The 26364-nt window shown below is 51.1% G+C and overlaps 1 protein-coding gene across 1 annotated transcript in view; it reads right to left on the reverse strand.

Annotated features, from left to right (window-relative positions):
• The window catches only part of LOC147736778 (uncharacterized), a 71401-nt gene extending 51984 nt beyond the window's left edge, over positions 1 to 19417 (reverse strand). Inside the window, exons 1-2 of the mRNA XM_086953487.1 lie at positions 18876 to 19417; positions 7184 to 8799 (exon numbers count right to left, since the gene is read on the reverse strand). Coding sequence (XP_086809613.1) covers positions 7184 to 8768 — 1585 coding nt within the window. The 5' untranslated portion in view covers positions 8769 to 8799; positions 18876 to 19417. The remainder of the gene's footprint in view (positions 1 to 7183; positions 8800 to 18875) is intronic.
• Positions 19418 to 26364: the final 6947 nt, after the last annotated feature.

The following is a 26364-nucleotide window of genomic DNA, read 5'->3' on the forward strand; positions in this document are numbered from 1 at the left end:
GCCCCAATGCCATGGTCGGAGGCATCCGTCTGGACGACGAACTCCCTGCTGTAGTCGGGGGCCTGGAGCACAGGGGCGGAACACATGGCGGCTTTCAATTGTTCGAATGCTGTTTGACAATCTGCGGTCCAGTTGACTTTCTTGGGTTGATTTTTGGACGTAAGTTCTGTGAGGGGCCCCACTATAGTACCATAGTCTTTCACAAACCTTCGGTAATAGCCCGTGAGGCCCAGGAAGGCTCGTACCTCGGTCTGGGTGATGGGGGGCTGCCAGGACTTGATGGCGGCAATTTTGAGCTGCAGAGGGGCCACCAGGCCGCTTCCCACCTGGTGTCCGAGGTAGGTTACAGACCCTTGACCAATTTGACATTTGCTGGCCTTGATCGTGAGGCCAGCCTGCTGAAGGGCTTGTAGCACGGCTCGGAGGTGGTGGAGGTGCTCGGGCCAATGGTGGCTGTATACAGCGATGTCGTCTAGGTAGGCGGCGCTGAACCCTTCGAGCCCCGCCAGGACCTGATTGACGAGCCGCTGAAATGTTGCGGGGGCATTCTTCATGCCGAAGGGCATGACCTTGAAATGGTAATGGCCATCGGGGGTGGAAAAGGCAGAACGTTCTTGGGCCCGGGGTGTGAGGCCGATTTGCCAGTAGCCCGCCGTCAGGTCGAAAATACTGAGGTAGCGGGCAGCTCCCATGCGGTCAATTAGTTCATCTGCCCGGGGGATGGGATGTGCGTCTGTTCGGGTGACCGCATTCAAGCCCCGGTAGTCAACGCAGAACCGGAGTTCCGGTGTGGTGCCTGGGGCGGCCGCTTTGGGGACCAGTACTACAGGGCTGGCCCAGGGGCTGTCTGAGGGCTCGATGACCCCGAGCGTGAGCATTTTTGCTACCTCTTCCTGGACGCAGGCCCGTACCCGATCTGGCACGCGGTAGGCCCGGCGGCGGATAGGGGGGCTGTCCCCCGTGTCCACATCGTGCACACACCAGGAAGTGACACCTGGGGTGAGGGAGAACAGGCTGGCGAACTGTGATAGGAGGACTCGACACTCCTGGCGTTGCTCTTGGGTGAGGGCCTCTGAGAGTCGGACCCCATCCACGGAGCCGTCTTTCTCCCGAGTCCGTAGGAGGTCAGGGAGGGGCTCGGAGTCTTCTTCAGCCCCATTGTCTGTGGCCATCAGGAGGCTGAGTTCTGAACGCACAAAGTGGGGCTTCAGTCTGTTAGCGTGGAGGACCCGGAGGGGGTTCCGGGAAGATTCCATGTCGATGAGATAGGTGGCAGGACCCTTGCGCTCGACTACTTTGAAGGGCCCCGTCCACTTGTCTTGCAGGGCGCAGGGTTCGGTGGGGGACATCACCCATACCTGTTGCCCAGGTTCAAATTCGATGGAGGAGGCATTCCGGTCATACCACTTTTTCATGTCCTCTTGACTGGCCTCTAGGTTGGCTTTTGCCAGCTCTCTGAACCGCCGGGTCTGGTTGCGGAGGGTTAGGAGGTACCGGAAGACATCTGGTGGGTTCTTGAGAGGGGGCATCTCCCAGCCTTCCTTGACTAGGCTGAGCGGCCCCCGTACTGGGTGTCCATACAGCAGTTCAAACGGGCTGAAGCCCAGGGACTTCTGGGGGACCTCTCGATATGCGAAGAGGAGGCACGTCAGCAGCACATCCCACTGGCGACGGAGGGGCTCTTCCAACCCCCCGATCATCCCTTTGAGCGTGCGGTTGAACCGCTCAACGAGTCCGTTTCCTTGAGGGTGATAGGGGGTCGTGAATCGGTAGGTAACCCCGCACTGTTGCCAGAGGGACTTCATATATTTAGAAATAAAGTTCGTGCCTCTGTCGCTGACGACTTCTCGGGGGAAGCCCACACGGGAGAAGATCCCCATTAGGGCCCGGCCGACTACCGGGGCTGTCACAGTTCGCAGGGGAACAGCCTCGGGGTAGCGGGTGGCGTGGTCCACTAGCACCAGGATGAATCGATGGCCTTGTTTTGTACGCGGGTCCAGGGGCCCCACGATGTCGATCCCGACCCTCTCGACGGGGTGGTGACCACGGGAAAAGGTTGCAGGGGGGCTTTTAGTTTGCGGCCGCTCTTTCCACTGGCTTGGCACGTGGGGCAAGATCGGCAATGCTGGTGTACATCGTTCCTCATTTTGGGCCAGAAGAAGTGGGTCACCAGACGACTGTAGGTTTTATCTTGACCCAGGTGTCCCGCCAGGGGGACATCGTGGGCCAGGTTTAGCAGAAAGTCTCTAAAACGGAGGGGCACCACTAGTACTCGGCTGGCCCCCAGCTCCGCGATTCTTTGCTCACTGTACAGCAGATCATTGTCCCAGTAGATCCAGTGTGTTCCGGAGGTATCCCCTGCGCTTTGGGCGAGCGCTTGCTGGCGGAGTCCCTCGAGGGAGGGACAGGTCTTCTGTTCTTGGCGAAATTGTTCTTGCGTGGGCCCCCCCTCTTGAGGCCACTGGTCGAGGTTAGCGAGGTCTGGGGGGACGTCACGGTCGGTGGTTTCGGCCGGGGCGACCGGAGGCGGCGGCGCCGGCCATTCGGGTTCCTCTGGGCGGGGGTTGGCACGGGCGGCCATGGACCGGGTGGTGACACACGCCCAGTCCGGGACGCCTAACATCCCCAGGTGTTCTCTTCGTTCTACGGCTGCCCACGGAGAGCTTTCAAGGTCATTCCCCAGGAGGCAGTCTACGGGGGCATCGTCTCGGACCGTTACCTTCAACATGCCGGTGACCCCTCCCCATTCGAAGGGGACGCAGGCCATCCGGCACAGACTTTCCGAGTTATCGGCGGAACGTACAGGGCAGAGAATGTTTGGTAGATACTGTTCTGGGGTCACCAGGTGACAGCGGACGGCTGTTACACTGGCCCCGGTGTCACGAAGGGCTTCGGCCCGGCGTCCATTGATGCTCACCCATTGGCTGTACTTCTGGGTGTTAGCGGGTAGGGGGACCCGCGGGACCATGTCTTTCCCCCCTAAGCAGGCTAGAGCCATGGCGGCTGGCTCCCATTCTTGATGTTCCTGTTCATATTCCTCTTGTTCCTCTGAGATCTGTTCCTCCCCCAGAGCAGCAGCTGCTACTTGGCGGGGTCTTGGGCTCTGGTACTGGGGGCAGTTTGGGTCGTTTGCATAGTGGCCGACTCGTTGGCATCGATGGCACGTAACATTGGCTCGGTATCCCGGTCGCGCCGGGGTGCTGCCCCGGTTGGCCGGGGGGGTGGTGCTGGTAGCGGGGGCGACCGGGGCGTTGTCTCTTCCTCGTCCTTGGCCCCCTCCTCCTCCTCGGGGACGGTGCTGACCGTTGTTGTTCCGGTTCTGTTCGTAGGACCCATTCCGGCCCACTCTGGTGATTTCCCACCGGTCAGCTTCGGCTGCGAGCTGCCGGGGATCCGTTAACTTGCTGTCGAGGAGGTGCTGGCGGAGTTCAATGAAGCAATTGTTCGACAGGTGCTCCCATACCATAAGATTGAACAGTTGTTCGTAGGTTGTGACCTTGCTTCCTTTGATCCAGCCCTCGAAGGCTCGGCTAAAGTAGTTTACATAGTCCACCCAAGTTGTACCCGGGATGCGGGTGCAGTCTCGGAACCTCTGACGGTACATCTCGGGTGTGAGGCCATAGCGAGTGAGGAGTGCAGCTTTCATATGGTCATAGGAGGTCATCTGGTGGTCCGGGAGCTGTAGCAGGGCGTCGCGGCCCTCATTGAGGAATCTCCCCCATAGACCGGCTCTCCAATCGCTTCTATCGATCCGGTGTGCAGTCATAGCGATTTCATAGGCCTTAAACCATTGCTGGATGTCGTCCTCTCGGAAGTATTCTCGAACGACATCCTTGGGGATGTGTACCTTTTTCTCTGTTGCCCCTGGGGTGTGGGGTTGCTCGGACACCCCTACTTCTTTATTCTGCTTGCGTAGGTCGATCTCAGCTAGTTTTCGCTCGTGTTCATATGCCAGTCTCTTTTCCTCGAGCTCCCTTTGTCTCTGTTTCTCCTCTCTTTCTTCTCGGAGACGCAGGTGCTCTAAGTTGATTTTTTGTTCGGCCAACTTAAGTTCAATGTCCATTTTGAGCCGGGCCATTTCCAGCTCGTGTAGTCGGGTTTTTTCTCGTTCCTGGATCTCGTCTTGCGAGAGACCCGTTCTTCGCTCTTCAGGGGCCGTGGTGGTTTTTGCTGCGATGCTTTGATCAGGGGTTCCGGCAGCCCCGGTTTCTGCCCAAGATTCTAGGGCATGCTTAAAATCGTCTTTGGTATTTAGTCCGGTGGTAGCGATACCTAGTTCGATGCAGAATTGTTTTAGTTCACGATGGCTGTACTCGTCCAATTTCTCCATCTGGAATTTCTCGGTTGCTCCGCTTTCTTTAGTCGTCATCGTGATTTCGTCGTGGGGTGAGCTACTCTCTGTACGATTATGCGGTGATTCGGATCGCGCCGCTGGCCACCAATGTTAGACGGACCGGGAGGGTCGGCCGAGGATAAGGGGAGAGGTCTCCGGGGAGAGCCGTCTCCAGCGATCGTACAGACAAGTAACTTCCCCCCCACAGACGGACACCACACAAGGGTAAAGTTCAACGAGACTTTATAGGCAATTCTTTAAGTACGATGGAATGGTACAAGGAGGTCTGGACTCAGGGGTCCCCTCGATTCTGGTCTCTGGTTTGGGAAAAGGGTAGCGGGACAGTCTTGTTACCAACAGGTGGAAATAGCTCTCAATCCTCGAGCTCGGCGTTCTAGATGATCGGGCCGCGGCGGAGCCAGCAGGTCCCGAGATGGACGAAGGAAACGACGGTCCGCGGCGGAGCCAGCAGGTCCCGATGAGATGATGGTTGCAAACGGTCCGCGGCCACGCCAGCAGGTCCCGACGACGATGAAGGATCGGAAGGTTACGAAGGTTGCGGCAGCGCCAGCAGGCAAGACGAAGGTGCACAAGGCAGAGCTACGGCAGCGCCAGTAGTCCGTCAAGGATGAGTTCTTCTTTGCGTCTCTCGACTCCAAGATACAACTGCCCTCCTGCTCTGGAGCTGCCCCAGTTATAGGGCTGATGTTCTTTGATGTCCGGACCCTCGCACCTGGAGGTCGGGAGGTCCGGGATGAGGGTGTCCCGACACCCAGCAGGGGGGTGGAGCCAGCGCCCGGGGAGGCGATGGCCGAGCGGCACTTGGCGGGGGAGAGCCATCGACACCTCTTTCTCCCATTGACTTGCCAAGTAGCCTGCTCACCTCCTGGGTGGATGGTGGTGCCGGGATGTCTGAGGCCTGGCTAGGCCCAGGGTTGAGGTCGATCGGGGGCCAGGCGGCCTCGTGGTGGAGTGTCCAAGATGGCGTCCCGGATGGGCGCGCGGGCCAGCAGTGGATCGGGCCCACGAGGTCGATATGTTCGAAGGCAGGGGTCCCTGAGGGGACGGAGGACGTGCAATGGTGGTGTGTGGTATTTGCGTGACCGGGCTCGGGCCTGGTCGGGCCGGGGGAGAGCGGCCCTTCATGTGGCCTGTCCAACACAACCTCTGTCTCAAAATCAACAATTTCTTTCTACATTTTAGGCAGCCTCTGTATCAGGGAGAGACAGGACGGCACCACAACTCTTTATGGCTTCTTTAGTATTTTTACAGGGTGCGGGGAACAAGTCTCTACATCATGTAATGGTTCAAGATATAGCCAGCCAATCAGGGAGCTTCAGGTCCGCAGACCCAACTTTGGGTTTACGTATCCGAAAGGGATGGGCGAACAAGCTCCCTCATCCAATCGGATCCAATATATTTTTACATTTGGGTCCGCGAGTCCAGATGCACGGACCATTCATGGGCTAAAGGTCCAAGTAGCTCTATCTTAAATGACTAGTGGCTTAATTTGAGGACCACAAAAAAACACTGCATGAAACTAGCCATGCCAATCCCAAATAGTTGTGTGCAGATTCATTGAACTGTGCCAAAGTTATTATATGTGTATATATATATATATAATTATATTACATGGGATTCTGTAATCCCTGTATAAATGGCAGTCTCTAATTTCTTTATAATCAGGAATTTCTGACGCACTAAGTCAGTGATTATGAAGAAAAGACGTCAGAACTCAGCTTTTATATGTTATTACAGTCGAGTCCTGAGGGCACAATGCCTGCTGCCAGCGCCAGCAGCTGATGTGAAAAGAAGGTCAAGTCACGAAGCATAATTGAAGCAGCTGTTTAAAGCAACAAACAGAACTTTGCTTTTATTACTTCTGCTGTATGTTACTAGTTTACTATGAGAAGCAGAGGGAATATGTTTAATAGTTTCCTTAGATAAATGAAGGGTGGAATCTTTCTGCATGTTTCTACACATTTCGAGCTACTGCAGCTTTTTGTTTTAAATGGACTTTTATTGAACTGTTTCTAACATCTTTTTGCAACAAATATCTAACAGTTTTTATTTTTACTTTTGCACAAGAGGTTTAACGTTCATTCTTCATGTTTGCAAACATGTTAGCTGCTGCATATGTAGGAGCTACGCACCAAGTTTGGGGAAAAGGTGATGGTGTGACCATGTATTATACGGGATAAAGTACCACCTGGTGCATATAATATGATTATTGCAAGTCACCTCAGAGTTCCATAACATTTGTGTATCTGTCTATCATGAGTTGGTGTGCACTCCAGGAGAACCCTGCAGTGACAACAACATCCCTGGTCGGCCCTGCTGTTGAGGCCGAATACAGAGCAGGATTTTCATATCAGGAACTGGAGACGACTGCGTCTTATCCAATGTAACTGTGCAACTAGAAACACAATTCCCTCTCTAGACTGCGCATGTCTGCTATTCTCAATGAACACCACATCCCTTGCATCCGGCTATTAAGTATGATTCTGGCCAGTAATTCCTCCCATGAATTGCGCTATTTTCAGTTCCTCAGTCTGGAATGGGGACGAACAAGGAACGAGAAGAGCTATTGGCCTATTTGTCCCATGGAGAGTCCCATTACCAGGCCTGTTTCTGCTTAGGATGCAGTCCTGTGTGGAACCAGAGGAGGAAAATGCAGGGAAACATCTGCACCCTGTGTACTCGTACTCTGGGGGTGAGTATCGCTCAGTGGGTTCCATCCAAACCATAATCATCCTCTCTGAGACTTTCTAAAATCTGCCCATACGCATTTTGAAGAGGTTACATGTGCTAGTATGCACTCCAAGAGTCCATTTATAGTAAAACACATACCTGGGGTAGCTTCGAATAGTAATAAATGTGATTTTGTATTTCCTCTCTCCATTGAGTCTTCATCTGCAGTATGTGTATCCAGTCCTAGGAATGATGGAGGCACACACTGACCCCGCTCATCAGGACAGAGCAGTTCTGCCTTGCAGTTCTGGTGTTGATGCTGTGATTCAGGGTGCAGTGGTTCGAGTATGTAGTTCTGATCTGAACCCTCTGCATCAGTACAAGGAGGTTCTAGCTTGTACTTTTGATCTGAACCATGTGCATCTGCACAGGTCTGTTCGAGCTCATCGTTCTGACCTGGTTTCTGTGCTTCAGGAAGCACTGACTCTAGCTCTCGGTCCTGTGCCGCAGTGTGCAGTGGTTCTAGCTTGTAATTCTGATCTGAACCATGTGCATCAGTATAGGCCGGGTCTAGATTGTCATGTTTGTCTGGTTCCTGTGCTTCAGGGCGCATAGATTCTGGCTCGTAGTTCACGTTTGGATCCTGCGCATAAGGAAGTTCCTGCTTCAAGCATAGGTGTTGCTGTAGGCACTGGGTTTGTTGTGACCCCAAATCATCAAAGGACAATAGCCCAGACTCTAAGTGTTCGTCTGATGACATCCCATCAGGTAACATGGGTTGTAGGCCGCTGTTCTCCAGGGGATCTTGGAAATCAAAACACATCAATTCTTCCTCCAAGGGATCATCAGGTCCGTTCCCATCTGGTAGCGTGGGTTGTATAGGGAGGTTTTGCTGTGGTTCGTGTCCTTCAGGAAATAGTGAGTGTGGGCAGAGGTTCTGTTGCTGGTCCCAGCTATTAGTAGACAATGGGGATGGTTCTTGCTTCAGGGGCTCATCTGGCTCCCACTCTTCTGGGAACGCCGTCAGTACGCTCTGGTCTTGCTGTGGTGTCTGCCCATCAACAAATTCCGAGTGAAGACACAGCTTTGCCTCCTGTGATCTGCATGGAGGATCTGTCTGAGGGCACCGGGAGAAAGTACAATACTGCTGTACTCCATTTCCATCTGGAAACCCAGGTTGCAAGCACTGGTCCTGGTGTGGGTGATGTCGATCAGGAAACATTGGCTGTAGACAAAGGTTTGGCTCCTCTGGACGCCCTTGAACATCAGTTGGCGTGGAGAGCGTACACTCCTGCTTTTGTGCATGCCCATCATAACACACTGTCTCGAGACACAAGCTCGGTTCCCCTGGCCTGTCTAGTTGAGGTGTTGCAGGAGACCGGCTAACAGCACAATCTCTAATGCTCGCCGGACAGACCATCTCCAAAGACACCGTACCATTATCTAGATAACCTTGATCCTTTTCTATCCAGATTTTCTTAATCATCACAGCGACTCTAGAAGGTACGTCCTCCACAGTATTCATCAAGTTATCCAGTTTGGCTTCCAACTCCTCCAGCATGGATAAAAGGATAATGTGGGGCAGGTTCTCCGAAAGCGGTTCCAGGTCCTGGTCCCTCTGAGCATCATTTCGGGATTTTGAAGTTGAGACGTCATGGAGAGGTAAAGACGGGACTGTGGCTGTTACGGATTCACGTGAACACTGCGCTGCCACTTTCTTTTCTGGAGCCCGTCTTCTGCCCATTCTGGTAAATTGATGTTCAAGTCTCAAGTGTCTACAGAGAGAAGGAAAGGAGAAAAGACAACACGTTATCACAGGACAGTTAGGTCAAAATACTCCTGATCAGAGAAAATTGCGAATTTCTAAAACCTGAAAAAAATGGAATAATTAAAATTTGACAATACCCGCAACATAGCTCATATATTATGAAAGGCACAGATTTGAAAGGTGTTTCCAACATTACGTCTGTTCCTTGGTCTGCTCAAATTGTACACTGTGCAACCAGAAAAAGAGAATACTGTAACAGCCTTGCAGCAATGAAAGGTTTATAATACCCTGGAAGACAAGACTGCACGCTCATATATAATGTATCCACCTAGACGACCAATCACAAACAAACACATACACACTGTCTCGTACACACAAATCACTTCCATACATTTTGTAGTGAAGGGTTAGGTTTCGTATAAGCCATTCACGGGCATCAACTACTACCAGAGACCTACACCCAGGGTGGGCACAGGGCGGGAACAGATCTGCACAATCACATGTAACACCCCAAATAATCACGGCTCGCTCTTCACGCAAAGTTCTTGTAGTCTCTTCAACAGCGCTGTGACATCCCAGAGTCTCTGAGGCAACACCCAATGTGGAATGCTGCTGAGAAAGTTGGAAGGTGTCAGTATCTGAGGAGGAAGCAGATCTGTGGATGGAGCATTCTGTAAGAAATAAACTCCTCCTTTCTATCACCACCATGGACACGCGATACTTCATATATCAGCGACGTGCAGAAATATGGAAAAATTTACAAGGCTTCAATATCGCACTGTGAGAGCACTGAGGGTCTGTGAATTTTATGTTAAAAAAACCCTTGAATAAGGTGATAACACGGAGAAACGTTGTCCCTTCTTCAAACACTCCACACATTGCATGTGCGCTGCACTTTACAGCACAAACACAACCTGCCCTGCACTTCACAACACAAACACAACCTGCCCTGCACTTTACAGCACAAACACAACCTGCCCTGCACTTTACAGCACAACCCCAACCTGCCCTGCACTTTACAGCACAAACACAACCTGTGCAGCACTTTACAGCACACACAGAACCTGCCCTGCACTTTACAGCACAAACACAACCTGCCCTGCACTTTACAACACAAACACAACCTGTGCTGCACTTTACAGCACAAGCACAACCTGTGCAGCACTTTACAGCACAAACACAAACTCTGGAGTGTTTAAGGATTACTCTATTTATAGGATTTTATACTGTAATGGTGTGTTTCCAGTACGAATCCTATGCTAGACAGCACACACACCTCTGACGTATGGTGTAAAGGTTTTGTGTGGCCCTAGGTAGACTGTGTACTAGTGCAGGGGTAGTGAGCAGCAGCGTGCTGTATTTCATAAACCCGGCTCAGCGCGGCTCTCTCCCCCTCGCACATCACAGCGCTGCACCTAACTGCTGAACTATGTTGCACTAAAAAATAATAAATCTGCTCCGCAGTGTCCATGCGTGGTCTGCCCAGACTTAACCCTCACATTCTCTTGTGCATGCGTGGTCTGCCCAGCCTCAACCCTCACATTCTCCTGTGAATGCGTGGTCTGCCTAGCTTCAACCCTCACATTCTCTTGTGCACGAGTGGTGTGCCCAGATTTAACCCTCACATTCTCCTGTGCATGCTTGGTCTGCCAGCCTCAACCCTCACACTGTCTTGTGGATGCTTGGTCTGCCCAGCCTCAACCCTCACATTCTCTTGCGTATGCTTGGTCTGCCAGCCTCAACCCTCACACTGTCTTGTGGATGCTTGGTCTGCCCAGTCTCAACCCTCACATTCTCCTTTGCATGCTTGGTCTGTCCAGTCTCAACCCTCACATTCTCTTGTGCATGCGTGGTCTGCCCAGTCTCAACCCTCACATTCACCTGTGTATGCTTTGTCTGCCCATCCTCAACCCTCACATTCTCTTGTGCATGCTTGGTCTGCTCAGCTTCAACCCTCACATTCTCTTGTGCTTGCTTGGTCTGATCAGCCTCAACCCTCACATTCTCCTTTGTATGCGTGGACTACCCAGCCTCAACTCAGAGTTGAGTTCTGTGTGATCATAAGATAAATCACGTCATCTGTAATTCTACGAGCTTGGTCACCAGCACTAGTGATTGAATGTGTTTTAAACCAAGCACGTATAATTACAGATGACGTGGTTTGTCTTATAATCACAGTGAACTTTCGCCAGCACTTATTTGTTTGGAAATGACAAGGTGCCGCACATGACGATGCAGAATTAATGCATTTCGCAATAGCACATAAGAAAATCAAGAAAAATGTTAGGTAAACAGCAATGACCTAATGTTTAATTTACATACTGCATGATGATTTTAATGCAATGTCTCACGATGTATCTGCCAACATTGACTAAACAAGTCTGTTTTCCCAGCTCCGAGGACGTTCAAACACCTTGAATCTGTTGTCACTGTCTATTACCTAGAGGTGTGTCACATGATATTGTATAAACACTGATTTGCATTGCACTCCTACTCGTGCCTCCGAAACGCGTCGAGTGACTTGGCTTAAAATAAAAACACGCTGAAAAGGAATACTTGTGGCCCTGGCATCGTTTGTGGGAAACCGGCGAAATGATTGTTGTTGACATTTGAGGTTCGCGACACCACCAAGGCCCGCCACTGAAAGCGGCTCGGGTTTCTGCACGAACATTTAGCTGTAGGTTTACACATATACAGAAGTTGAGATGGACAAGGCAGGGGAAGAGAAATAAAGAGAAAGTTATTCGATTTTCACAAATGCGATGGCGAAAATCCTGAGATCAGTGCTTGGAATTTCGCTGCTGCAGCAGGAATGCCTATGGTGAAAGGGGATTTATTTGTAATTACAAATATTCAGCCACTAAAGCTACACTTTCAAGTGGTATGTGTATAAGTCTTTTTATTGTGATCTTATGCACTAGTCTAGTCTAGAGCACTAGTCTAGAGCAAGACCACTGCCTCATTGTCAGTGAAATTGCTCTCCCACCCTCGCAGCTCCACCATTAAGTGAGGTGCCCCTGCACTCTTGAGTATTAGTGATCGAGGCCCACCTCCACCCGCAGGTTTCCCTGAGCCTCATCCCTGGTGGTCCAGTGGACCCCTGTCTCCTTTCTCTCACTCTGCTCCTTCACTCGTTTTTCTACCCTTTCTATCTTTCACCTTTCTGCACCTTTCTGCATCTCTGCTCTTTTGTGCCTTATTTCTGCCCATTTTCCCTTTCTCTCCCTATGCTCCTTCACTCGTTTTCACTCGTTTTTCTACCCTTTCTATCTTTCACCTTTCTGCATCTCTGCTCGTTTGTGCCTTTTTTCTGCCCATTTTCCCTTTCTTTCCCTCTGCTCCTTCACTAGTTTTCACTCGTTTTTCTACCCTTTCCATCTTTCACCTTTCTGCCCTTTTCTGCATCTCTGCTCTCTTGTGCCTTATTTCTGAATATTTTCCCTTTTTTCTTTATACCTTCTTTCCTCCATTTACCTTTCCCCGCCGCTGCTGCCCCTGTGGCCCCCCCCCCAGCGCGACCGGGCCAATCCAGCTCCTCTCCCCGCTCCCGCCTCCCAGCTGTCCAGCCCTCCCCAACCCCTACTTAATGGCGGCCACTGCGGGGAAGGGCGAGCAAGACCACCGACTCATTGTCAGTGAAATTGCTCTCCCACCCTCGCAGCTCCACCATTAAGTGAGGTGCCCCTGCCCCTGCACTCTTGAGTGTTAGTGATCGAGGCCCTCCCCCACCCTCAGGTTTCCCTGCGCCTCATCCCTGGTGGTCCAGTGGACCTCTGTCTCCTTTCTCTCACTCTGCTCCTTCACTCATTTTTCTACCCTTTCTATCTTTCACCTTTCTGCACCTTTCTGCATCTCTGCTCTTTTGTGCCTTATTTCTGCCCATTTTCCCTTTCTCTCCCTCTGCTCCTTCACTCGTTCTCACTCGTTTTTCTACCCTTTCCATCTTTCACCTTTCTGCCCTTTTCTGCATCTCTGCTCTCTTGTGCCTTATTTCTGATAATTTTCCCTTTTTTCTTTATCCCTTCTTTCCTCCCTTTACCTTTCCCCGCCGCTGCTGCCCCCGCGGCCCCCCCCCCCCCAGCGCGACCGGCCCAATCCAGCTCCTCTCCCCGCTCACGCCTCCCAGCTGTCCAGCCCTCCCCGACCCCTACTTAATGGCGGCCACTGCGCGGCCGCGGGCTGCGGGCGCGCCGCTGGTGCACCGAAGGCGCGTCAAAGGCAAGCACGTCTGCGCCCGTCCGCGAGCCGTCCGCGACCAGCACCAGGAATCCTGGACCTCCGCCCCGCCAAAGCTACGACCCAGCAGCACTCCACGCACTCAACCCAGGCTGCAACAACACCTGCAAGCTAGCATCACCAGCCGACACCCATGGACCCTTCAGCTGTCACCGCTGCCGGCAAACCTGCAGCACCGCCAAGAACACGGATCCAGCACAACCCGCCCACAAGAACACAACCGAACCGAAGACCCTGCAATGCATCCTCCTCAACGTCCGATCCCTCCACAAACACGCCACAGAAATCTGGGACCTCCTCGACAGCACCACCCCGGATGTAGCATTCTTGACCGAAACCTGGACCAACGCCACCTCGGGACCGGACATCGCCATCACCATCCCCCAAGGATACAAGATCTACAGGAAGGAGGAGGAATCGCCATCGTCCACAAATCCAGCCTCCGCCTGAGCACACTCCCTGAAGAGTCCACAGAACTGATGGAACACCTTCACTTCAAGATACTGGCCAGCCCCACTGCCGCCCTCCGAGGAACCCTCATCTACCGACCCACTGGACCCCGCGGACCCTTCGCCAACTCCATCATGGACATTATCTTCCCGCAGGCCATCGCATCCACCAACTACACCCTGCTGGGAGACCTCAACTTCCACCTCGAAAATCAACTGGACCTAAACACCACATGCCTCCTGGACAACCTCCACAACATTGGACTCTGCCAGATCGTGACCGAGCCCACGCACTCAGCAGGACACACCCTCGACCCCCTCTTCACTACAGGAAACTCCATCACCTTCAGCCACACCACCGAACTCCCATGGACCGACCATCGTTGCGTCCACTTCACCTTCAGAACACCCACCATCCACATACACCAGCACCTGCTTCCACAAAGAAACTGGACTAAAATCACCGACGACCAGCTCACCTCCTCACTCAACAACTCCACCCCAACCATCGCGGAAAACGACGGCCCCAACACCGCAGCCCGAACCCTGCATAGAAGGATATCGGACAGCACCAACACCATAGCCCCCCTCAAGAAAAACAACAATACCCGTGCCAAGAAAGCCAGATGGTTTACCACCGAAGTTCGAGAGTCCAGGCGCACATGCCGCCGCCTCGAAAAGGCCTACAGAAACACCAAATCCACAGAAGCCCACAACAACTTCAGAGCCGACACCAACGCTCACCATCAACTCATCAGAGAAACGAGGAAAAAAGCGATTGAATACAGAATCTCTACCCACGCACACAACAGCAAGGAACTCTTCAGCATCATCAAGGAGTTCGCCCAACCCACCAGCGAGTCTACCGACATCCCTCCCTCACAAGACCTCTGCGACAAACTCAGCACCTTTTTCCACCACAAAATCAAGAGCATCTACGACAACTTCGACAAAGACAACCAACACACTGAACCCTCACCAACCACCCCGACACCCGGAAACCAGCGATTGATGACTGGACAGCCCTCACCACCGAAGACACACTGAAGACAATGAAGTCAATCCACTCAGGGGCCGCCACGGACCCCTGCCCCCACCACATCTTCAACAGAGCCGCTGACACCATCGCACCCATGCTCTGCCACACCATCAACCGCTCCCTGGCGACCGCCTCGTTCCCTGACGACTGGAAACCCGCCGAGGCCAACCCTCTCCTAAAGAAACCCTCAGCGGACCCCACCGACCTCAAAAACTACAGACCCATCTCCCTGCTCCCTTTCCCAGCGAAAGTCATCGAGAAAGCCATCAACAGCCAACTCGCCACATTCATTGAAGAACACAACATCCTCGACTCCTCCCAATCCGGCTTCAGATAAAACCACAGTACGGAAACCGCCCTCCTCACCGCAACAGACGACATCCGCACCCTACTGGACAAAGGAGAAACAGTAGCCCTCATCCTCCTAGACCTATCAGCGGCGTTCGACACAGTCTCCCACCGCACCCTACGACGCAGGAATCCAGGACAAGGCCCTCGACTGGATCTGCACCTTCCTCTACGGCAGGACGCAACGGGTCAGACTCCCCTCTTTCCTCTCAGACCCCACACCTACCACCTGCGGAGTCCCCCAGGGCTCCTCCCTCAGCCCGACGCTCTTCAACGTCTACATGGCTCCACTTGCCCCCATCGTCAGAACCTACGGACTCAACATTGTGTCATACGCAGACGACACCCAGCTCATCCTCTCCCTATCCAACGAGCCCAACACCGCCAGACGCAACTTTCGAGACGGCATGGAAGCCGTCGCCAAATGGATGAAAAACAGCTGCCTACAACTAAACACCAACAAAACAGAAGTACTCATCAAGGGCCCAAACCCCGACGCCTGGAGCGACACCTGGTGGCCCACCGCCCTCGGAAACCCGCCAACCCCCACAGACCACGCACGCAACCTGGGAATCATCCTGGACTCCGAGCTTAAAATGGACCGCCAGATCAACTCTGTCTCATCTTCCTGCTTCCACACCCTCCGCCTCCTTCGTAAGACCTTAAAATGGATCCCCCTCGAACACCGAAAGGCAGTCACTCACGCCCTGGTCACCAGCAGACTCGACTACGGCAACGCACTCTACGCCGGAATAAACAAAAACCTCATCCGCAAGCTACAGAACATCCAGAACGCCGCCGCAAGACTGGTCCTTAACCTGCCAAAACACTGCCACATCTCCCAGCACCTGCGCACACTCCACTGGCTCCCCGTTGAGGCGAGAATGACCTTTAAGATGCTCACCCACGCACACAAGGCCCTCCACGGCACCGGACCAGCATACCTGAACAGCCGGCTCAAATTCCACGCACCCCAAAGGACCCTACGATCAGCCCAGCTCTCCTACGCCGTGGTCCCCCGCACCAGAAAGACCAGATCGGGAGGCCGCTCCTTCTCCTTCCTCGCGGCCAAAGCATGGAACGCCCTTCCGCTCCACCTCAGACAGACAACATCGCTCCCCATCTTCGCAAGAAACCTCAAAACCTGGCTCTTCGACAGACCCCCTCCTTGATGGAATGGAACCTGCACCTCCCCCACCCCTAGCGCCTTGAGACCCTTACGGGTGAGTAGTTGCGCTTTAACAAACTCCTGATTGATTGATTGATTGATTGATTTATAGTCCACTAAACTTAGAACACATAACCCATAACAGGATTTCCTGCAATGGGAGTAACAAGCTGACTGGACGACCACATAAAACCTTTTTGCAAGAAAAAATATAGACTCAAACGCAAAAAGAAATATCTTTATCAATGTCTGTTCAAGCTTCTTTTCATAGTACTTGGCTGGTGGACTATAGCCAGCTTGGGCTTTTAGATGCTTTTGCCGGCCCCGGGTTCTGAATGTTTAACACGATTAAATATTTTGGGGTATCACACGGACTTCAATGACCCTAAAAGCGGTAATAAATTCAAATGTATTCCAAATAGGGAGCCCCAAATATGTGTTGCCCGGGCCCCACAAATTATTAGTATATCAATGAACTAGAAGTCAGCTTCATATGCTAGTTATGAATAAAACAATCACCTTACTTTATGGAACAAAGTCCGGATATCAAAGGGTTCAATGTACAGAACTGTGGACAAAGGTGCTTAATAAAGACATGTATTTTGAGAGAAGAAACTAATATTGTTCTGTAAAAATATGCTTTTATTTCCTCCTAGCATACCTCTTAATCCATTGCAGAGACAACCTCCCACTGAGTACAAACATCAAAAAACAAGGGCTGAGCAGGTATTCGTGAAAATGAGTAACAACTCCAAACCGACCCATTCTGGACGAATGTATGACGTTACAACGCATACATTTACAAAGCATGCACTTACAACGCAGTTTTTACATCGCAACGTCCACTACAATGCATTCCATTAGATCGCATGAAACTACATCGCATTTTAAAAAACTACCTTTACATTACAACGCATACCATTACATTGCATTTAAGGTAAGTATTGGATAGTATGGGGATACAAATTACTATTCTAACTCCAGGGGGTGCAAAAGTAGGGTAAGTCTTGGATAGTGTAGGGGTAATAAATACTATTCTAACTCCAGGGGGGTGCAACAGTAGAGTAAGTGTTGGATAGTGTAGTGGTAAAAATTAATATTCTAACTCCAATGGTATGCGTTGTAATGGTATGCGTTGTAATGCCTGCGTAGTAGTGAAATGCGATGTAGTATCATGTGTTGTAATGCCTGCATTGTAGTATCATGCGTTGTAAAGGATGTTGCAATGTAATGCCTGCATTGTAAGTGTATTGTGGTGTAATGGTTGTGTCGTAAAGGTTGTTTCCCATTCTGGATATAAAGGAGTTAAGACCACACACTGAGGCCACACTGAATCTTTGATGTACTTTAACAAGGTCACAAAGTTACCCCCTTTGCTCAGTACACCTCAAGTCCTAAATTTCAGCAAGGATACATAGCATTCTGGGACATGTAGCTTGGATATAAACACTGTTAATATGGGTGTTTAAATATCATAATGATATGTTCTTTAAAGAGCCATGGCTAAAAGAAATGGTTCATATATAACAGTAGCCCATGTAGTTTCACAATTATTAAACATTACACATACACCTGCAGGCTGCATCCCCTGATGATGGTGCGAGGTCAGTACACCTGCCCCGTGCGAGGACAGTGCACCTGCCCCCTGCACACCTGATGACGGTTTGAGGTCAGTACACCTGCCCCCTGCACCCCCTGATGATGGTGTGAGGTCAGTACACCTGCCCCTGCACCCCCTGATAATTGTCTGAGGTCAGTACACCCCAGGCTGCATCCCCTGATGATGGTGTGAGGTCAGTACACCTGCCCCTGCACCCCCTGATGGTGTGAGGCCAGTACAACTGCCCCCTCTCCCCCTGATGATGGTGTGAGGTCAGTACTCCTGCCCCCTCTGAGGATGATGTGAGGTCAGTACACCTGCCCCCTGCACTCCTGATGATGGTGTGAGGTCAGTACACCTCAGGCTGCATCCCCTGATGATGGTGTGAGGTCAGTACACCTGCCCCCTGCACCCGCTGATGATGGTGTGAGGTCAGAACACCTGCCCCCTGCACCCCCTGATGATGGTGTGAGGTCAGTACACCTGCCCCCTCTGATGATGATGTGAGGTCAGTACACCTGCCCCCTGCACTCCTGATGATGGTGTGAGGTCAGTACACCTCAGGCTGCATCCCCTGATGATGGTGTGAGGTCAGTACACCTGCCCCCTGCACCCCCTGATGATGGTGTGAGGCCAGTACACCTGCCCCCTGCACCCCCTGATGATGGTGTGAGGCCAGTACACCTGCCCCCTGCACCCCCTGATGATGGTGTGAGGTCAGTACACCTGCCCCCTGCACCCCCTTGATGACGGTGTGAGGCCAGTACACCTCAGGCTGCACCCCCTGATGATGGTGTGAGGTCAGTACACCTGCCCCCTGCACCCCCCTGATGATGGTGTGAGGTCAATACACCTCAGGCTGCACCCCCTGATGATGGTGTGAGGTGAGTACACCTCAGGCTGCATCCCCTGATGATGGTGTGAGGTCAGTATACCTCAGGCTGCATCCCCTGATGATGGTGTGAGGTCAGTACCCCTGCCACCTGCATCCCCCTCGATGATGGTGTGAGGTCAGTACACCTGCCCCCTGCATCCTCTGATGATGGTGTAAGGTCAGTACACCTGCCCCCTGCACCCCCTGATGATGGTGTGAGGTCAGTACATCTGCCCCCTGCGCCCTCTGATGATGGTGTGAGGTCAGTGCACTTTCCCCCTCCCCCCTAATGATGGTGTGAGGTCAGTACACCCGCACGCTGTATTCACACCTTCTAGGTTGCACGATGGGTGTGAGAGGCTCACTTACCCCTGCTGTGTCTACGATTGAAACTGAAGGTAACTTTAACTGCAGCCAGGGCTCCTCCCCTCCACTGGACAGACAGACAGACCCTCATGGCTCCTCCTTCCACTGGACAGACGGACAGACCCTCAGGGCTCCTCCTTCCTTTGGACAGACAGACAGACCCTCAGGGCTCCTCCTTCCACTGGACAGACGGACAGACCCTCAGGGCTCCTCCTTCCTTTGGACAGACAGACAGACCCTCAGGGCTCCTCCTTCCACTGGACAGACAGACAGACCCTCAGGGCTCCTCCTTCAACTAGACAGTCAGACAGACCCTCAGGGCTCCTCCTTCAACTGGACAGACAGACAGACCCTTAGGGCTCCTCTTTCCACTGGACAGACAGACAGACCCTCAGGGGCTCCTCCTTTCCCTCGACAGACAGACACACCCTCAGCGCTCCTCCTTCCACTGGACAGACAGACAGACCCTCAGGGGCTCCTCCTTTCCCTGGACAGACAGACCCTCAGGGCTCCTCCTGGGCTCGCTGCTGATGCTTACTCTGCCCCCCCCCGTGACCCGGACACTATCATACTCACAAGCCTGAGGAGAGCTCGGCAACATCCGGTATTGACACTGACTCTGCTGACGCTGACCCGGAAGCAGACATTACTGAGAGGGAGGGGCGGGGATTATGGTATCCTGAGAGGAGGCTTCATTCCGTCTCCACTGCTAGTGGTGACGCTGCCAACCGTGACCCAGACACTGTTCACCTCACAGGCCTGAAGAGAGCTCCCTCGGCTCCGTTGCTTCTGCCAACTCTGCCCCCGGTGACCCGGAAGTGAAACTGTCCATGAGTTTCCAGCAGTGAAAGAGAAGAGACCCTGAGAGAGGAGAGAGGGTGAGACTGACAGGAGGGGGAGGGGGGTGGTGGGAGGGGGGAGGGGGCAGAGGAGCAGAGGAGGGTATTTATTTTTATTTATTTATTTATGTATGCGATTTTATCTCGCGCGGACTTTAACCGAAGGTGTCAGAGGCTTCACAATAGGAGCAGTAATGATACATGAGGAGAAAATTACAAGTGAACAAATTACAAAAGCAAACGTCAAGTTACATGAATCAAAAGTGACAATAGTGAGCAACCAAAATACATGAGGTAGCAATCGGTGCATTACAGGAGGAATAAGCATTTACAATGCAACGGTCTCGCCTTTGCAAAAGTTAGAGCTATTGGCATTTTAAATGACAACATTTTTATTTATGTGTTGGCTTTGAAAACAGATAAATAAATGGCATTGTCATTTACAATGCCAATAGCCTAATCCCTCGCAAATGCGACACCTATTGCATTTGCACCCACACACCCTCACCAAGCATTTGCAATGCAATAGGTCTCGCATTAATTAAGTTTGAGATATTGGCATTGCGAAATATTGCTACACCAATTGCAACAAAAGTCTATAAATTGTGGGACGCCATATAGACTTTTATTGTGTTGCCTAAGGAGGGATCGGCTGCTGCTGTCCAAGGGAAGGATTTTGACTGCACCTCGCGGAACCCGCTTCGCGGGTCCCGCTTCGCCGACGTTGCCCATCCAAGTGTTGGCCCCTGCAGGGTGAGTGTGCGAGCGACAGGGCTGCGAGCGCTGGGACCGGGACTCACTCTCCCAGGAGTCCCGGCAATCCTCGAGGCCAAGTCACCTGGCCCGCTCTCCCTGACCGCCCCGCCCCGCATTGCTGCAGAAAAGGACTCCGCCCGAGCTGCCTATTGGGACGCCATATAGACTTTTACTGTGTTGCCTAAGGAGGGATCGGCTGCTGCTGTCCAAGGGAACGATTTTGACTGCACCTCGCGGAACCCGCTTCACGGGTCCCGCTTCGCCGACGTTGCCCATCCAAGTGTTGGCCCCTGCAGGGTGAGTGTGCGAGCGACAGGGCTGCGAGCGCTGGGACCGGGACTCACTCTCCCAGGAGTCCCGGCAATCCAGAGGCCAAGTCACCTGGCCCGCTCTCCCTGACCGCCCCGCATAATCATCACCTCTATTGACGCCCTTAAGAAGCGACGAACCCGCTGCGCGGGAGCGCCCGGGGCTAAGCCCGGGCAAAGGGCGGGCCCTCTGTGGCCCTCAGAGGCCAAAAGAGGCCGGGCTGGGCTACAGACTTTGGTCGAGTATATCTATCCCATTTGTGCTCAGATTCCCAGGGCATACGGGTTATGTCCACTCGCAAAACTAGAAGCATGGCTGTTGCTGGCGCTAAAAAACGTACTGGGACTTTGGACGGCTTCATTACCCGAACTCATGCATTAATCGACGAGGGAATCATACTAATGGATAGGAGAGTATCACAAGACCTGGCCATGGCCAAGCGCTCATCACTGGGCCTGATTGCACAGGCTCAGACACCCAGTACTGATTCTCAGCCAGAAATTCAGGCCCTAGTACATAGTCACGGTGAAAATGGGGACATGGATGCCTCAAATACTGTCCAGGACCTGGAGGCCTCACCCAATCTCAACATCTTAATAGAGAGTGGAACACAACTTCACGAGTCAAACACTTGTGATACTACTGCCGTTATCAATGAGAGGGGCAGGATTGAAGGGGCTATCCCCAAGCAGAAACATAAGGGTAACAAACAAACTACTTCCAAACGAAAGAAGGGCCAGATTCCCCCCAAACCCCCTAACTGTGATAAGCTGCCAGATGCTCCACCTAGCTCAACAGGGGGGTCACTTCCTAATAAGTTTGGTTTACCCTTGAATCTTCTAGACGACACTTTAACTGATCAAAGTCTGGAGGAAATCTTAGAGCTTAGTGTAGATGTTGGAAATTCACCCACAGCGCCACCACAGGAGGAGGACGGTTTAACCACTAATAACTCCGTGATTTTCAATATGTTGAAAATATTGTTAGAACCTATAGAAGCTAGACTACGCTGCCTGGAAACTGTCCTAAAAAACATACACAAGGACATAAGCGCTCCCAGTTTTACCTTAAATAACAAAACTGTCCAGGCCACTAATCAGACTAAATCACTAAAACCCCAGGCGACTGCTAACAAAACATTGGAGACTAATAAAGTGGCGCCAAAGAATCGCAGTAATACTTCAAATCAGACTGTCCCTAATACTAAGCCCCCTGCAGTAGAGGGAACCAAGAAAACCGATCCTGCCCATATACCTTCTAAAAACAACTCAACTCCTCAGGTTGCACCCAGGGATGGCTTATCCCAGCCTGTAAACCCTGAAGCACTTGATAAAGCCAAATGTAGGGCCCGAAAAAATATCCATCTCCCCCCTGATGCTTGTCTCTACGTGGTTATTCTCACTGGGGTTACCGAAATCCCTGCATCAGAACAAGAGTCGTATCAGGCTCTAAAAAATAAAGTATGCCATTGGTTAGCCAACAACTATCCCCTTCCGCCAAACATTCCTTGTAACATCTTGATGATAGAGAGAGCTCCATGGGTAGGAGATAACAGGAAAAATCTCACAGGGGATTGTGTAGTGGTTACCTTCGAGAACACTGAGGTCGTAGACTTTATTTGTAGCAGTAGGGCTCCCAGATACCAGGCGAGCACGGTGACTGCTAGACCTCTTTCGTATTTTTACCTCCCACAAAATCAAGTCGACAATCAATGGAGCTGGCTTAAGGGTCCCCACGATCGCAAACCCAGACAGAGATCCAACTTTCCCTGGGTCTCACAAACCCCTGGCCGGGAGGAGGGATGGGACGGGGGATGGAACTTGGTTAGGAATAGAGGAGGCAGACCACCGCAAGGCGGCCCTTTTTTCGGTCCGCTTTTCATTCAACCCTATCATTACCTCCAACAGCTGAATGGTCCTGCTAATTCCCTGCATTTCCCAATGGCGAATCGTTTTGAATGCCTCTCAACCACAGACTGGGTTGACTGACATATGCAGGGCTCCCCAAAGGGAAGGGGATCTCAGACCATTTTAACTTTCCCTTGCAAGGAAGTGGCAACACCGGACCCGACCATAGGTAACCTTCCTTCTACTCCTGATAACAGTTTGGTGGAGGTTGAGAGCCGGAGTATACCTATTCCCCCCACCGCACCTTTGGCGCTCTGTAAACTTCTTACCTGGAATGTGGCAGGTTTAAATGCAAAGGCTCTAGACCCTATATGGCAAGGGTTTGTAAAACAATACGACATCATGGGATTTCAAGAAACATGGGACACCACAACAAGTTTTGCACTGGATGGCTTTTGCAGTTTTTTCACCCCTGCAGTTTCTGGTGCAAGAGGAAGAGCAAAAGGAGGCCTACTAACACTGTGTTCCTTGGATCTGGTAGGGGTATTCAAACAAATAGAAACCTCACCCGCGAATACGCTAGTCGTGGAGTGGACCCTACCTGACTCCCAAACTTTCTTATTTGTTAACTTTTATAACTCTAAGAGTCCTCCTGCGTGAATGAACATTTGACTTCTTTATTAATTTTTTTGTCAGTCTATAGATATGATTGCACCTCCGCCCCAGAGATGATAATCCTGGGTGATTTTAACATTCACCCCTGTGAGGCAGATTGTCTCAACGATAGATATGGGGGTCTACCGACGGAAGCCATTCCCCACTTTGTGCATACAATTGAGGGTGAGTGTCTTGAGTCTTTCTTAGCGAACTTAAATTTATTTGAATTTGATCAAAGTAAGAATGATCCCAGAGCCCCAACTTTCGTGGGGAAAGATGCCAACACCATTATAGATTTTATTTTCGTATCATCTGGGGTCCTGGCAAAGGCACGCGAGTATATGGTGGTCACTGCTAGCTTCAGTGATCACAATCCTGTTCTCTTGATGCTGGATCTAGATTGTTTCCGGACCCGCATATCGACAGACGTGGCAGCCCCAAAGGATTTGAAGACTAAAGACCAGGGAAGGCGCCTAAAATGGGAGCAGATAGTCCCCGAACAATTTTTCCATTTACTCGCCCAAGAGTCCGAAGTTGACATGGCAGTGTGCCTGGACCCAACTGCCCGGGGTCCTGATGTAGTGGTTGCCTATGAGGAGATTTGTGCAAGGATCTCCAAGAACTTGGAGCTAAGGTCTGCTGGGCAAAGGAACAAAAAAACTCATAAATGGTTTAACAAGGAATGCTCGCAGAAACATAGTGCCCTGTTGAAAGCCCTAAAACAAAAACCCAGGGACAGGCTTTTAGTGGCTAATCTAAGGAAGGATTATAAAACCGCAGTTCTCAATCGCAAATCTCGAATTAAGGAGGAAGCTTGGGAAAGCCTATTATCTATGGATGTATTGAGAGATAGCAAAAAGTTTTGGGCCATTGTGAACCAGACCTTTTTCTCCAACGATGGGAAAACTGATATGGACTGTGTGATAGAAGATGGCAGATGGTTAGGCCACTTTGAAAAGATCTATGAATCCACAGCATCTGGTTCATCTGATAGTGCCCATGACTCTTCCAACTTGGTTATGGAATTCAGCAGCATGGAGGTTGAAAGGGCGATCAAAGACACAAGTAAACACAAGGCCCCGGGCCCTGATGGGGTCCCTGCAGATCTCTACATCCAATACCCACAATTTTGGTCAAAGATACTAACAAACGTTTTTAATGCAATACCCACAGCTGGCTTCCCTTCCTCTTGGTCCACCTCCATCATCGTGCCTATATTCAAGAAAGGGAACAGGGGGGACCCAGCCTGCTACAGGCCAATCTCCTTGCTGGACTCTGCCGTCAAGATCCTGGGCAGAGTCATCTTGCAAAGGCTCGGGGATTGGCTTGAGGAGAGCGGGATCCTTTCGGACTTACAGTACGGTTTCAGAGCACATAGAGGGACTATGGACCAATGTCTTAACCTTCACCTTATTATTAGTAAGTACACTGTGGTGAAGGGGGTGCTTCTTTATTTGGGATTTATGGACTTATCATCCGCCTTTGATTTGGTCAACCATTCAAAACTGTGGATTATTTTGCGCAATATGGGTTTGGACACAACTCTGGTTAATTTTTTGCACGACCTCCATTTAAATTTGTTTGCTTCTGTTAGGGTGAATAGGGATGGAAGGTGCACAGCGAAGTTTAAGTCCGGGAGAGGTGTTAGACAAGGCTGCATTCTGGCACCTCTCCTTTTTACACTGTACATCAACTCCTTGGGGAAATCACTGAATTCAGTCACCCCGGATATTCCACGTATGGGGGGGGTACCTATCCCGGTCCTCCTATACGCGGACGACGCCGTCCTTTTAGCTCGGACTGGCACAGGCCTACAAAAACTACTAGATCATTTTGGCCTTTTTATGGAGGCACTCGACCTTAAGATTAACACCGCCAAATCTCATGTTATGGTTTACTGGTTCACGAAAGAAACACATGAAGATCAGGTCCTTTAGCTGTAATAGTTCACCAATTTCCAGGGTCCCTTTCTTTTGTTATTTGGGCGTCACTTTTGATGAGAAAGGAACGTGGGGCGCACAAATGGATTAAAACAGAATGGAGTTATTAGATCCACCACAGCCCTTCTGCATTTCTCCAAAAGATTGGGCTCAAGACCCATGGAAGCTATGACTCGTATCTATAAAGCCAAATGTCTGGCAATTGCCTCCTATGGGGCTGCTATATGGGGCTATGTCTCAAGCCCAGGTATTCAAATCGCAGAAAATAACTTCATACGAGCCTTGTTATCACTCCCAAAATCATCTCCTATACATACAATTCATAACGAAATAGGCTTGGGCCACGTTACTGACCTCCTAAAAATGTCCCCAGTGTTATGCTGGGTTAAAACCTGGACAAACGAGGAAATCAGTTTAAATCATTGTATCCTCAAAGACTGTATGTCCCTGGATAAAGCCGATAACATCCCGTGGCTGGTGTATGTTAGAGCGGCATGCGCGAGGCTAGGGCGTCCAGAAATGTACTCTCTGCCACATAATTTAAAAAAAGAGGATGTAAAGTGGGTCAAACTGCATTTTCAAAATCTGTTGGAGTGTGAAAGGGAAATGGTTGAACTTGGTAAACCAATGGTACGTTCACTCTTCCAACTTTCCTCAACTACAGCCATGGAACCTTATTTGAAATATGTCACCAAGCCTTACCATCGCTTTTTACTTATAAGGTTCAGGTTCAACCTAATACACCTTGTGCTTGGCTCACATTCAAAGTGGGGTTCACCCGAAAATTTACCCCCCTATACCTGCAATTGTTTTTCTATACAGGACACCCTTCACTTAGTTATGCTCTGTGAACATTACCTGGTGGCTCGCAAAAAATTCCTGGTCCCTATTTTGAAAGATTTGAACTTTGTCCAGGTACGGCCAGCATTATTATACCTACAGATGCTGAACTCGGTACAGGTCACATATGGGGTAGCTTGTTTTTTGGTAGCAGCTGCCAGACAAAATCTGACATTTGCACAAAACACAGACACTTTGTTGGAAACCATTTAAATACGCTGAAACGGATACTTACCATATCTATCCTTTGTTTTTTAAAATTGGCAATTTTTAACAAAAAGTCTTTACTGTGTTCTTATGAAGG

The sequence above is a fragment of the Lissotriton vulgaris genome, chromosome 1_2 (assembly GCF_964263255.1).
Source record: "Lissotriton vulgaris chromosome 1_2, aLisVul1.2, whole genome shotgun sequence".
NCBI classification, from domain to species: Eukaryota; Metazoa; Chordata; class Amphibia; order Caudata; family Salamandridae; genus Lissotriton; species Lissotriton vulgaris.